Source organism: Hypanus sabinus, chromosome 13 (genome assembly GCF_030144855.1).
Source record: "Hypanus sabinus isolate sHypSab1 chromosome 13, sHypSab1.hap1, whole genome shotgun sequence".
In the NCBI taxonomy this organism is placed as follows: domain Eukaryota; kingdom Metazoa; phylum Chordata; class Chondrichthyes; order Myliobatiformes; family Dasyatidae; genus Hypanus; species Hypanus sabinus.
The window spans coordinates 1,670,811-1,686,269 of NC_082718.1; the positions used below are offsets into that span (position 1 = coordinate 1,670,811).

The 15,459-nt window shown below is 41.2% G+C and overlaps 1 protein-coding gene across 9 annotated transcripts in view; it reads left to right on the plus strand.

Annotated features, from left to right (window-relative positions):
* shank3a (SH3 and multiple ankyrin repeat domains 3a) overlaps positions 1–15,459 on the plus strand; it is a 1,267,872-nt gene that overhangs the window by 600,543 nt on the left and 651,870 nt on the right. For all 9 annotated transcript variants that reach the window (XM_059986981.1, XM_059986984.1, XM_059986980.1 and 6 more), the window contains one exon: positions 8,475–8,583. In XM_059986981.1, coding sequence (XP_059842964.1) covers positions 8,475–8,583 — 109 coding nt within the window. The remainder of the gene's footprint in view (positions 1–8,474; positions 8,584–15,459) is intronic.

Consider the following 15,459-nt stretch of genomic DNA (forward strand, 5'->3'; position numbering starts at 1 on the left):
AGCTGCTCAAAGCACTGTATGATTGTTGAAGTCAGTACCAATGGGAGGTAATCAGTTTGGCCAGTTACTGTTGCTCTCTTGGGCACCAGAATGATGGTGGCTGCATTGAAGCCTGTAGGGATAGTGGGCTGTTTCAAAAAGGTATTAACGGTGTCTGTAAAGACCTCTAGCTGGGCGCACAGTCCTTCAGCTCCTGACCAGGTATCAAGTGTATAGCCACGTTCCTGACAAAGTCTCAGTATATAGCTATATTCCTGTTAGAAAAATGTCACCTTTCTGGTCTATCTTGAAACATGTTCTATGCCAGGAATTCCACCTTCTCCACCATTGGAAAACTAACTATATTTCTTTCCCAGTTATAATGAAGGGTCTTGGATCTGAAACATTTTTCTTTCCACAGGTGCTCCCTGACCTGCTGAGCATTTACAGAAATTTCCTTTTTCAATTTTGAATGAATTAGAGTGGAGTACTTTAAATTGAAGTAACTGAGTGATAGAGTGAGTGAGCTGTTTCACGGAGATACAATCAATTACTCTGGGCAGTTAAAGTGCTTTTCTGAGTAAGAATTCAATGAATTAAGGAAGGATTATTAGGGTAAAGTAAGGGGAAGGAGGTCAGAAAACCAAAATATTCCAATATTCCAATTGAAAGCCATTCAGATTAAGCAAAGGAGTTGATCTGGATCTTAATTAGATTGGTAATCAAGGAAGTGTTGCAGACAAATAGTTAACAAAGAAATTAAACAGTTTTTCCCAGAACTACTTTTATAAGCAGATTCATGAAAAGTAAATTGCCATGCTATTAACATAAAAGGTGAATTCATCTTTAATGGCTGATTACATTCTTCATTGGAAGCCAATTGACTCCTACACAGGCCATTAGGCATATTCCAGACTGGACCAAATCGAAGGGTTGAAAATTTCTGTCATAGGCAAAAGCAGTTGTGCCATTGCTAGAATCCGAGCACTTGAATAACGTAAGCTTAAAAAAGCTACACCAGTGGCAGAAGTGACTGGGATGTATAAGAGTAGCACAGACTGTGATGCCACGTGTTTAAGCCATGATTTAGAATGCTGAAATCAGGATGCAAATACTGAAACACGTCCTTGTGCCACACTGTAAAAGTTCAACCAAATATAATTGAGATCGACACTTTAATTTTAGCTCTATAGAATTAGAGCATGTGATAGTTGTAGGATGCTGGAGCATGTGATAAACTCACTTCCTGATGTCTGAAAGGTTTGATTTTATCCATGCAGTTCAACAGGATTCACTCCTTGATTGAAGGCTGGGTCTGAGAGCCACGGTAAGATCTGTTCCCAGCTATAAGTTTTAGGAAAGGGAATTCCAAATGGAGGAGGCAAAAGAGGTGCTATGTTCACCTGGTTTCCTGGTAACATTCCAGAGCTTTGAAGGAGGTGCCTACAGAGGTAGTGAATGCTCTGATGTTTATTTTCTTAGATTCCATATATTCTAGAATTGTTCCTGTAGGTTAGAAGACAGAAACCGTGATTCTATTATTTAATAAAGGAGGGAGGGAAAAAGCAATGACTATAGATCTGTTTGCCCATTATAGGTAGTAGGGAACATTTTGGAAACTATAATTGCAGTCATAACAGAACAGCTGAGAATGAGTAGTGTCTGGATCTGAGAAAGGGGAAGTAAATTTCACTTATTTTCTGGAGTACTTTGAGGATGTGAGTAGTAGGAAAAATAAAGGGAAGCAGTGAAAATGATATATTTGGATTTTTAGAGGGCTTTCAATAAGATCTCACACAGGTGCTTAATCCGCAATATCAGAGCAGAAGGAATTGACGGCATTATACTGACGTCGATTGACAGTTGGGTATTGTATAGAAAGCAAAAGTGAGAATAAATGGATCTTTCTCAGGCTGGCAGAATGCAGGATTAACTGCAGGAATTGCTGATGAGCCCCAGCTGTTAAAAATCTATATTGACAACTAAGGCAAAGGGAATCTTAGGTGGTGATTAGGAAGGAGGTTACAAAGTGTCTTCAAGGAAATATGGAGGAACTTAATAAGTAGTAAAGAATATGATAGAGAAGCATATCATTTTCCACTTTAGTGCATGAAACAGAAAATTCGAGAATTTTTTAAATGATGAGAAATTGTTGATACGTTGATTGCTTAAATGTTGACATTCAGAGGGACCTAGGTATGTTTACAGGCATCACTTAAGGCCAACACCCAGCTGTAGTGAGCATTCAGAAAAAACACATGGTTCATTGGCCTTTGTTATGAGTGGATTTGACGACAGGATTATATTGTAGTTTTATTGGGACTTGGTGATACTACATCATGAGTATTTTGTACAGTTTTGCTCTGCATTACTGTGAAAAGATACATGCTTTATATAGGAATGCAATGAAGATTCACCAGATTGAGTCTGGGATAGTGGATTTGCTGCATGATAAGAGATTGAATAGACATTCTGTAGAGTAGAAAACAGACTACCATTTTATTTCTTCTTCAAAGTGCATGAACACCCACTTCCTAACACTGTATTCTATCTGGCATTTGTTTGGCCATTCTCCTAATCCATCTAAGTCCTTCTGTAGCCTTGTTACTTCCTCAAAACTACCTGCCCATCACCCACTCTGCATCATCCATAAACTTTGCAACAGAGCCATCAATTCCATCATTCAAGTCAGTGACATATAATATAAAAAGAAGTGGTCCCAACACAGACCCCTGTGGAACACCACTAGTCACCAGCAACCAACCAGAAAAGACTCCCTTTATTCCCACCCTTAGCCTCTTGCCAACCAGTCAATGTTTTATCCATGCTAGAATCTTTCCTATAATACCATGGGCTTTTAACTTGTTAAGCAGCCTCATGTGTGACACCTTGACAAAGGCCTTCAGGAAATCCAAGTAAACAACATCAAACAATTCTCCTTTGTCAATCCTGCTCGTTATTTTTTTAAACTTCCAGGGCCCCTTACTGAACAGTGATCTTGAGCAGCCCAGCTTGATGGATACAATTAAATATTCCTATTTCAACTTGATACAGGTAAAAATCACAACTGCCTCCCAGGTGTTTACAGTTAATAAAGATGTCTTAATGCAATTGAATAAACTACTGCTGCTTAAAAATGGCCAAAACAATGCCAATTCCATTGATTCTTGAAAGATCATTACTAATGCCTCCATGATTTCTTCAGCCACCTCTTTCAGAACTTTGGGGTATGCACCATCTGGTCTCAGTGATTTATCTACCTTCAGACAGCTAGAGGATGGTGAATCTGTGGAATTCATTGCTAAAGATGGCTGTAGAGGCCAAGCTATTGGGTATACTTAAAGCAGAAGGTTCTTGATTAGTAAGGATGTCAAAGGTTATGGGGAGAAGGCTGGAAAATGGGGTTGAAAGAGATAATAAATCAGTCGACTGTATAGTAAAGCAAACACGATGGGCCCAATGGCCTTATTCTGCTCCTATGTCTTATGGTCTTTTCAGCTGTTCCATCTTAATCAGCCCTGATTTAGTCAAGTCAAGGTTATTGTCATACAGAATTGTCATACAGGTGGGTTACAGGTACAATGAGAAACTTAAAAGCATGTAGGAACAGTCTATGCATAGAATACAAATTATGCAACACAGTAGAGAGAGAGAGAGAGAGAGAGAGAAAGTGTAAGATCAAGATCTTACAGCAAAAGTCAAAGACAGTTGCTGGAAGAGGTGACACTTTGCAGGCAGAAGTCAGTAGAACACTTTTATCAATTCATCTATTTTGCTTCATTTCTTGCTCAAACACAGGAGCAGGTGTCACCTTGGTTTGGTATGCAGGCAATATATAATACCTTAAAAAATAATGGGGTAAAGTATGCTGCACTGCCAGATGTTATTCGCTGATTTTGCACTATTGAGTCTGACTGATTGGAGAGGTTCTCTTTTGATTGCACAGAGGGCAGTCCACCAGTACTGAGACTTACTCGGATATTCATGTGATGTTTGGGTAAACAAGTAAACAGGCAGAACAATGCTACTAATAGCTGGTTGCAGAGTGGTTGTCTTGAATCTGAATTGTCGAAGGCGATAGGGGAAGCTTGCCTCTGTGAAGGGCAAGTGTGGTATGCCTATCACTGAATCGACACAGAGAGATCAGTCAGCTTGGAGTATTTTAAACTAAAAGCTACTTGGATGAAAGTAGCTCATGTGTGCATAGCTCTCTAAGAGTGGAGAGGTCTGCTGAGAGGATGGGGTCTATACTGGGCAGGAAGATAACTCCAGAGAAATTGAAGCAACAACAACCCCAATGTATGGCCAAAATCAATGGCAAGGTACCCTGCATTCTGTGCCACTGAATATCTGATAATTGTACTGTCAATGTATTACAGGCTTGTAAAAACTGTAGCTGGGCCGTATCTGATCTTGTAGGCAGGCTCTTTTATCAGTTACTCTGAGGGTTTCTTTCCTAGTTTTATTTATTCTCATTCTGTTTATTTGTGACAAGAGATGAAATGATATATTTCCTGCTCCTTTTGGCTATATCTATGTTGCTTTCCAGGGTCAATGATATTTTGTAATTAGAAGAAAAGAGGTGAACAATAAAATTCCTCATTCTAAAGACTGCCCACTAATGATATGTGCTGGTGCAGTATATGAAACAGAAATCTATTCCAATTCTGGTTAAGATTTCTTTCAGAGAAATACGTAAATATTGGCAGTGACTTCTGATGCCGATAGTCAGTACTTTCAGAATGTAGGAATATGGCATTGTGGAACTGTCAGAATGTGGAATTGGGGGAGTGTGGAATAGTGAAACTGGGGGATTGATCTTAAAAAATTTTGTTCAGTGTGTGGCATGGCTAGGGCAGCCAGAATCTTTTCCCAGGGTAGAAGTGTCAAATACTTGAGTTTATGCATTAAGGGGGGAGGGAGAAGTTTAAAGGAGATATATGGGGCAAGGCTTTATTTACACAGAGGGTGGTAGGTGCCTGGAACAGGATAATAGTGTAGTGGTGAAAGTAGATGCAATAGTGGCACTTAAAGATGGTTTTAGTTAGACACATTAATATGAAAGGAATGGAGGGATAAGGATCATGAACAAGCAGAGGTAATCAGTTTTTAATTGGTCACGTCCAGCACAAATATTGCAGACTGAAGGTCCTGTGCTGTATTGTTCTATATTCTATCAGTTCCATTGAATTGACAGCTAGTGACAAATGAAAAATCTAGGATGGATCACGCTGGAGCCTCACTGGTGTAACTACAAGGTCGGTGGCTGTGTGAATAGCAGATTTCTTGAAGTTGTCGTGCTACAAAATACCTCCTTGTGGGGAAAGAGGGACTGGATGACCACAAATAAGATGTAACTGCACCTCTACTTTCCTAGAATATTCAGCATGAAAGTATGGAGACACCAATGCACAGAAACAAAGAAGTCTACAGAACAACTGCATAAAGCCACAAGATATAGGAGCAGAATTAGGCCATTTAGCCCATTGAAAATGCTCCGCCAGTCCATCATAGCTGACCCAAATTTCCTCTCAGCCCCAAACTCTTTGCTCTCCCCAAAACTCTTCATTCCCTGACCAACCAAGAATCTATCAACCTCTGCCTTAAATATACATGAAGACCTGACCTCTACAGATGCCTGTAGCAAAGAATTCCACAGATTCACCACTCTCTGGCTAAAGAAATTCCTCCTTACCTCTGTTCTAGTAGGACCACCCCTCTGTTCTGAGGCTGTTTCCTTGGGTCTCATGTGTATCAACATTTTAAATGGACGAACTTAGTTGTCCCAATATGGATGACAATAAGTTAAGGGAGGTTACATAATCAATAAATTCTATTCACTTTTTTTTCTCTGGATATCAATTGAACCCTTTTTCATGAATATCAAATATACTTGAATCTAAAACTTTCACTAGAGGTATACTCAAAAGTTCATTTCCGTTCTTGAGGGGGTCTCAAGAATATTGCACTATTACTCTTTAAGTTAATAAAATGTTTGCTTCTGAGCGGGATTTGCTTTTATTATTTCAGAACCAGAATCAGGTTTATTATCCTGACATATATCATGGCAGTTTTGTTTTGTGGCAGCACTACAGTCCAAGACATAAAAAAAATTACTCTAAGTTACAATAAAAAAACAAATAAACTGTGCTAAAGAAGAATAGTGAGGTCGTGTTCACTGTGGAGGAGAGGATACTGTTCCTAAAACAATGTGCATCTTAGGTTCCTGTATCTTCCTTCTGATGGTAGTTATAAGAAGAGGGCGTGACCCAAATGGTGCGAGTCCTTAATGAGGTTCCTGCTTCCTGAGACAAAGCGTTTTGAAGGTGTCCTCGATGGTGAGGATTCGTGGGTACAAGATGGAGCTGGTGTGTCTGCAACACTTTGCACTGTCTTTCCATCCTGTGCGTTGGAGTCTTCATACCATTTATTACAAATAATTTTTTATGCTTGTTGATATTTTCTTTATTTTCTGTTACTTATTATACATTGAGAGAAATATTGCAAGATGAATGATATCTCAACTTATGTAACAACAGTTTTCAAGGATAAAATGGAGATTATAGCTTTTGTTGAGGACCATTTAGACGTGATTTTAGTATGAACTTGGTTGTGTAACTTATAGTGGGAAGAGAAGGTACATGGCTGATAAACATGAATATAAAGAATCTGAATCAGAATGAGCTTCAATATCTCTGGCACATGTCATGAAAGTTTTTGTTTTGTGGCAGCAGTACTTTGCAAAACATACATCCTATATCTAATGGCAAGGGGAAGAAGCTGTTTCTGAAACATTGACTGTGTGTCTTCAGGTTCCTGCTCTTCCTGCTTGATGGTAGCAGTGAGGAGAGGGCATGTCCTGGGTGTCTTGGGTCCTTAATGATGGATGCTGCCTTTTTGAGGCACCAGCTGTTGAAGGTATCCTGGATGCTGGGGAGGCTAGTGCCCATGACATAGCTGGCTTTGTTTACAACTTACTGCAGCTTTTTCTGATCCTGATCCTGCCTCTCCATACTAGATGGTGATGCAACCAGTTAGAAAGTTCTCCTCAGTACTTCTGTAGAAATCTGTGCATGTCTTTGGTGGCATACCAATTCTCCTCAAATGAAATATAACCAGTGTCGTACCTTCTTTGTAAATACATCAATATTTTGGGCCCAGGATAGATCCCCAGAGATGTTGACACCAGGAACTTTTAACTGCTCATTTTTTCCACTGCTGATGCTTCAATGTCATCTGGTGTGTGTCCCATCAACTTTCCCTTCCTGAAGTTCACAATCAATTTTTTGGTCTTACTGGCATTGAGTGCAAGGTTTTTACTGTGAGACCACTCAACCAACTGCTCTATCTTGCTCAGATGCCTCCTGGTCACCATCTGAAATTCTGCCATCCCTGGTGTCTTTGGCAAATTTGTAGATCATAGTTACGGGTGTAGAGAGAGAACAATGGGCAAAGTACACATTCTCGTGATTTTCAATGTGGAGGAGATCTTATCTCCTATCCATACAGACTGTTGTCTCTCAGCGAGGAAGTTAAGGATCCAGTTGCAGAGGGAGGTACAAAAGCCCAGGTTTTGAAGCTTGTTGATGAGTCCTGAAGATATGATCGTGTTGAACACTGAGCTGTAATCAATAAACAGCAGCCTGACGTAGGTATGAATGTTGTCTATGATACACGGCTTGAAACTAAACACAAATATTATTTCAGGTAACTTGTATCATATAGGAATTTGAAGAAACAAAGTAACTTTTATTGAATATAATTGTATAACGGTGCTGATAATTTGCATTAGTTCAACAAAGTTAAAAATGTTTGGTTGATGACTTTCGATTGTTCTCAATGTCTGAGGCTTCTTGCTTAAGTGTCCAACAATAATCAGCCAGCATTGATGGAAACCCTTTGCCCTGATACCGTTTCTCCATTACCACAATGTCCTGGTGAAACCTTTCACCATGCTTGTCACTGACAGCGACAATATTTGCAAGGAAGAAGTGTAAATGGGAATGCAGAAAATGAATCCTCAGTGACTTGTTGCACTCCATGGTTGAAGCATGTTGTCAACCAGCTGCTTTGCAGTTGCCAAGCAATAACAATATCCTTGAATGACTTCCATGCAATTTTCTCCAGTCCTACTAGAAGTTCTGTGAGTTGCCTGTTATCGATGACCTGTTTAATTTGTGATCGAACAAAATTAGTCATGGCATTGGTTATTGTGACTTGAATTATGAATTGAAATAACAAATATAGGCAATTTAAGAAAATGGTCTGTTTAATGGGAAATTTCATGGTGATTTTACTGATCAGCAGTCCAAAATCCATAAGATACACACAAAAGTATTCAAGAAACTAAATCTTTATTGTTCAGTGTAATGAATGCACTTTGAACTTTAACCTTTTGAACTTTGAAATAAAACACAATTATTCATATTTTTATTTCCGGTTTCATTGAAAGGGTTTGAATATATACAGTTACTTTTTATTGCCTCCTTTACTAGGCAAATCTTAAAAAGTTTATGGAATATATCCAGTACCATCATGTTGAGAAGATTGGGAAAATGTTAGAAAAAGGATTGGATCCAAACTTCCATGATCCCGACAGTGGAGGTGAGTCAATTCCATTATCCCTGCATTGAGGCAGGTGACATCAATTTCTGCATATATTTATCAATTGAAAGACAATGAAATTCTAGTTTGAACATAGAGATTGAGTGAAGTTTCTAAAATGTCAGACTTTTAGCATGTAAAGATTCATACAGCATTTAGCATGTCATTTTTCCCCTAAACTTTATTTCATTCACCATTTAACCATTTTGTCATTGATTCTGCTTCTTTCATTGTCTTTTCTCAATATTCTGTATTCTGTTTTCAATTTGGAAATTAAATTGTGTTTATGGCTGATTCAGGACAAAGTGCACATGGGTTGTAGGAACATATTAAACAAGGTGGAACAAGCTGCTGGCAATGGTGGTGGAGGCGGATAGGATAGGGTCTTGAGTCTCCTGAATAGGTACATAAAGCTTAGAAAAATAGAGGGCGAGAGTTAACCCTAGGTTATTTCTAAAGTAGTACATGTTCAGCACAGGATTGTGGGCCGAAGGGCCTGTATTTTGCTGTAGGTTTTCTATGTTTCCATGTTTCTAAGTGTGTTGGGGTGTGTATAGTGTACATGGTAGTCATTTATGAGGTTATGTATTTCAACCATCATTTAATTGGTTTCCATTTAATGCCAGTGGTTCCTGAGAAGGAATTTCAGTATTTAGGTCTATGGATGATGCATGAATTCCAAGTCAGTGTGAGACTTAGAAGGAAACTGCAAGTGATAACATTCTCTTGTGCTCGTTGTGTCTATTAATATGATGTTAGAGGTATGCGGTATCAAAAAGGCCTTTGTACCTGCTGCGGAGTGTGTTTTGTAGATATTTCATGCTGCAGACTTGTTCTGCTATTAGTGGAGGGAATTAATGTTTAGAATAGATCAGAGTAGTACGTTAATTAATGGGGCTGCATGAACAGAAGTAATGTCAACATGTTGAGAGTTGTTGGAGCTGCATTCAACCAAATTAGCGAAGAATATTCAAACTTCAACTCATAGATTCATACATACCATACATAAGGAAACAGGCCCTTTGACTCCATGGTGCATGACAAACTAAAACCCCATCTAAGCTAGTCACACTTGCCTGTGTTTGGCCCATCTGTACCCAAGTGCCTTCTAAATGTTGTTAATGAACCTGCTTCAGGCAGTTTATTCTACATATGGACAACTCCCCTGAGTGAACAAGTTTCCCCTCATATTCCCATTAAATCTCTCCCTTCTCACCCTGAAACAAAGTCCTCTAGTTCCTCATTTCTCAGCCCTGCAAAAAAGACTGCATATTCAGTCTATCTATGTACTTATGACTTAATGCATCTCAAAAAGTTTACTCCTAATTCTCCTGCACTTCAGTGAATATAGTTCCAGTCTGCTCAGACTCACTTCATAACTCAGTCCCTTAAGTCTCACCAACATCCTCATAAACCTCTGCTGCATTCTTTCCAGCTTAATGGCATCTTTCCCATAGCAAGGTAACCAAAACTGAACATAATTTGCCAAATATAATCTCACCAACATCTTGTAAAATTGTGACATAACATCCTATCTTCTCTGCTCCATGCCCTGACTGATGAGGACCAGTGGGCTAAAAACTACCTTCACCACAGTGTCTGACCATCACACCACTTTTGGGGAACTATGTGCAGTGGTGCCAGAAAGTTTGTGAACCCTGTAGGATTTTCTCTATTTCTTCATAAATATAACCTAAAATGTGATCAAATCTTCATGTAAGTACTAAATCTGGATAAAAAGAACCCAATTAAATAAATAAGACAAAAACATTATACTTGTTCACTTAATTATTGAGAAAACTGCATTACAAGTATTTGTTGGAAAAATACGTGAACCTTTTATTTCAGTAACTGGCACGACCCCCTAGTACAGCAATAACTTCAACCAAATGTTTCCAGTAACTGCTGATCAGTCATGCACATCGGCTTGGAGGAATTTTAGGATATTCCTCCTTACAAAACTGTTTCAACTGTGGGATGCTGGTGGGGTTCCTTGCATGAGCTGATTGCTTCAGATCCTTCCAGAACATTTCTGTGGGATAAAGGTCAGGACTTTGGCTTGGCCATTCCAAAACATGAGTTTTCTTCTTTTTAAACCATTCCGTTGTTGATTTACTCTCGTCTTTTGGACCATTATCTTGTATTATCCAACTTCTATGAAGCTTCAGGTGATGACCTGCTACCACAACGTTCTCCTGTGAGATGTCTTGATACAGTTTTGAACTCATTGCTCCACCAACGATTGCAAGCTGTCCAAGGCCTGAGGCAGCAAAGCAGCCTCAAACTATGATGCTCCTTCCACCATGCTTCACAGTTGGGATGAGGTTTTGCTGTTGGTGTGCAGTGCCTTTTTTCCACCAAGCATAGGAATGTGCATTTCTGCCAAAAAGTGCAACGTTTGTCTCATCTGTCCACAGGATATTGTCAAAGAAGTGCTATGGATTATACAGGTGGTCTCTTGTAAACTAGAGGCATGCAGCATTGTTTTTTTGGAGAGCTATATCTTCCTCCATGATGTACTGCCATGAACACCATTCTTGTTCAGTATTTTTCTTTTAGTGGACACATGAACAGAGAATTCAGCAAGTTCTAGAGATTTCTGCAGGTCTGTTGCTGCTACCCTTCGATTCTTTTTTACATTCCATCAGCATTGCATGCTGTGCTCTGGGTGTGATCTTTGCAGGACACCCACTCCTAGAGAAAGTTGCAGAGTTTCCTTCATTCATAGACATCTTCTCTTATTGTTGATTGATGAACACACAGGTCTTTAGATTTATGGTGCACATAAATGTATCTTTCTTGAGAAGTGCAGGTTCTGTCAGTAACCATCAATGCGGGTTCCAATGACCATGGACACCTTCAAAGCGATTGGACAGCCTCCAACTGCGAGTCCAGCCTTGAACTCCAGGCCGGATCTTCACGTGCTATGATTGTGACTCTTGTCCCCCCTTCCGCCGCCACCACTCTGCAATCCCCTCTCCCTCAGATCCCATCATCAGCTCCTGGGCCCTTAGAGGCTCCATCTTCCTCTCACCCCAACCCTTCCCTCTCCACTGACACTACCAGCCTCCCTCCCCCTTCTGATCCCAGCTGTCATCTGTGCCGGGTCTTTACCATCCCCTCCAACCTTCCACTCTCTGTCCTCAGTAAGGGCCTTACCTTTGTCCCCCTGCACCCACACCTCTGTGAATTCTGCGTACACCATGACGCTGAACTCTTCTTCCGCCAGTTCCGTCTTCGAGCCTACTTTTCATCAAGGACATTCCTACCCCCACTGATGACCCCTTCTCCCATCTTCAACCCTCCTCCTCTTCATGGACACTCTGCTCTGGTCTTCTGCCTGCTCTGGATCTCTTTATTGCTAACTGCCAACGGGACATCAACCAAATCGACTTCACCATACCTTGTTCCAATTCCAACCTCACTCCTTCCTAACGCTCGGCTCTTCACTCCCTCCGCACCAATCCCAACCTTACTATAAAACCTGCTGATAAGGGGGGTGCTGTTGTAATCTGGCATACTGACCTCTACCTTGCCGAGGCACAGCGACAACTCGCTGATACCTCCTCTTACTTACCCCTCGATCATGACCCCACTAAGGAGTACCAGGCCACAGTCTCCCACACCATCACCAACCTTATCAGCTCTGGGGATCTCTCATCCACTGCCACCAACCTCATAGTTCCCACACCCCACACTTCCCGTTTCTACCTAATACCCAAGATCCACAAACCTGCCTGTTCATGTAGACCCCTAGTCTCAGCTTGCTCCTGCCCCACCGAACTCATTTCTACATGCCTCGACACTGTTTTATCCCCCCCGTTCAATCCCTTCCCACCTATGTTCGTGACAGTTCTCATGCTTTGCATTTTTTCAATGATTTTAAGTTCCCTGGCCACCACTGCCTTATTTTCACCATGGATGTCCAGTCCCTATATACCTCCATCCCCCACCAGGAAGGTCTCAAAGCTTTCTGTTTCTTTTTGGATTCCAGACCTATCCAGTTCCACTCTACCACCACTCTCCTCTGTCTAGCGGAATTAGTCCTTACTCTCAATAATTTCTCCTTTGGCTCCGCCCACTTCCTCCAAACCAAAGATGTAGCCATGGGCACCCGCATGGGTCCCAGCTATGCCTGCCTTTTTGTTGGCTTTGTGGAACAGTCCATGTTCCAAGCCTATACAGGTATCCGTCCCCCACTTCTCCTTCGCTACATCGATGACTGCATTGGCACTGCCTCCTGCACACATGCTGAGCTCATTGACTTCATTAACTTTGCCTCCAACTTTCACCCTGCCCTCAAATTTACCTGGTCCATTTCTGACACCTCCCTCCCCTTTCTTGATCTTTCTGTCACCATCTCAGGAGATGGCTTATCTACTGATACCTACTGTAAGCCTACTGACTCTCACAGCTACCTGGACTATTCCTCTTTCCACCCTGTCTCTTGCAAAAATGCCATCCCCTTCTCGCAATTCCTCCGTCCCTGCCGCATCTGCTCTCAGGATGAGGCTTTTCATTCCCGGTCAAAGGAGATGTCTTCCTTTTTTAAAGAAAAAGGCTTCATTCCTCCACCATCAACTCTGCTCTCAAATGCATCTCTCCCATTTCACGCACATCTGCTCTCATTCCATCCTCCCGCCACCCCACTCAGGATCGGGTTCCCCTTGTACTCACCTACCACCCCACCAACCTCCAGGTCCAACATATAATTCTCCATAACTTTCACAAAGTCCAACAGGATCCCACTACCAAGCACATCTTCCCTCCCCCCTCTTTCTGCTTTCTGCAGGGATCACTCCTTACACGACTCCCTTGTCCATTTGTCCCCCCCCATCCCTTCCCACCGATCACCCTCCTGGCACTTACCCTTGTAAGTGGAACAAGTGCTACACCTGCCCTTACACCTCCTCCCTCACCACCATTCAGGGCTCAGACAGTCCTTCCAGGTGAGGTGACACTACACCTGTGAATCGACTGGTGTGGTATTCTGCGTCCAGTGCTCCCAGCGTGGCCTTTAGTATATTGGTGAGGCCCGATGCAGACTGGGAGACTAATTCATTGAACACCTACACTCTGTCCGCCAGAGAAAGCAGGATCTCCCAGTGGCCACACATTTTAATTCCATGTCCCATTCCCATTCTGATATGTCTATCCATGGCCTCCTCTACTGTCAAGATGAAGTCACACTCAGAATGCAGGAACAACACCTTATATACTGGCTGGGTAGCCTCCAACCTGATGGCATGAACATAGATTTCTCTAACTTCCGTTAATGCCCCTCCTCCCCTTCTTACCCCATCCTCCCCTTATTTATTTATTTATTTATTTATTTATCTATCTATCTATTTACTTACTATTCCCTCCCCTTTTTGTTTTCTCTTTTTTCTCTCTCTCTGCCCCTCTCACAATTACTCTTTGCCTTTTCTCCATCTCCCTCTCTGGTGCTCCCCTCCCCCTTTCTTTCTCCCTAGGCCTCCCGTCCCATGATCCTTTCCCTTTTCCAGCCTGTATCCCTTTTGCCACTCACCTTTGCAGCTCTTAGCTTTATCCCTCCCCCTCCGGTCTTCTCCTGTCATTTCTGATTTCCCCCTCCCTGTCCTACTTTCAAATCTCATACTTTTCTTTCAGTTAGTCCTGACGAAGGGTCTTGGCCCGAAACGTCGACAGCACTTCTCCTTATAGATGCTGCCTGGTCTGCTGCGTTCCACCAGCATTTTGTGTGTGTTGCTTCTGTCAGTAACCTGTCATTTTTATAAGGCAGCCACCTCTACAGCCCAAACCTTCAATCTTATCTCATTGCTTTGAACACCTGACTCTAAATAGCTTTTGTAGATGGCATTACCCGAGAGGTTCACATATTTTTTCCCCAAGAAGTACATCTAATATTGGATCATTTTTCTCAATAAATAAATGAACAGGTAATTTTGTTGTTACTTATTTAATTGGGATTTCTTTATCTAGTTTTAGGAGTTATGTGAAGATCTGACCACATTTTAGGTCCTACTTATACAGAAATCGAGAAAATTCTGCAGGGTTCACAAATTTTCTAGCACCACTATACTTGTTGTCCTCAGTCTCTCTGTTCTGCAGCACTCCCCAATGTCCAACTGTTTATTGTGGAAGTTCTAGCCTCATTTTTTTTCCCAGAGTTCTGCACCTTGCACTTATCTGAATGAAGCACATTTTGCCATTCCATAGCCTACTTTCCCACCTGATTATTTCCCACTTCTCTAATTCTTGATAGTCATCTTTGCTGTCAACAACACCATCTAACTTAGTGTCATCAGCAAACTTACTAAGCGTACCTTATACTTTCTCATTCAAATCACTGATAGATGATAAACAAAAACAGGCCCAGGATACACCACTTAATCATGAGCTTCTACAAACGTTTGTAGTTTGAAAAATAACTTTCTATTATTACTCTCAGCTTTCTATCATCAAACCAATTATATAGTGAAGTAGCTAGCTCTCTCTGAATTCTTGTGATCAAAATTTTCTTAGCAACCTATCATGCAGAACCTTTTCAAAGGCATTACAGAAGTTCATAAATAACATGTCCACAGCTCTGAACTCTTTGACCTTCTTGGTTACTTCCTAAAAGAACTCAATCAGATGTGTGACACTTCTTGATATGTGCCTTGCAACTGGTGGGAATCTTTTGGTTAGTAGGGGATATCACCTGCAGTGCAACATCCAGCCTTGAACCTGCCCTGGTAGCCACAGCATTTATGTTGCCCATTCAATTACACTTGTGGTTAATAGAACTCCCTAGGATGTTGATTTTGATATCAACTTCTGCATTGCCGTAGGAATTGCAAATGGAATCGAATATTGTTCCATCATCAACAATCATCTTCCGGAGTTTAAGTG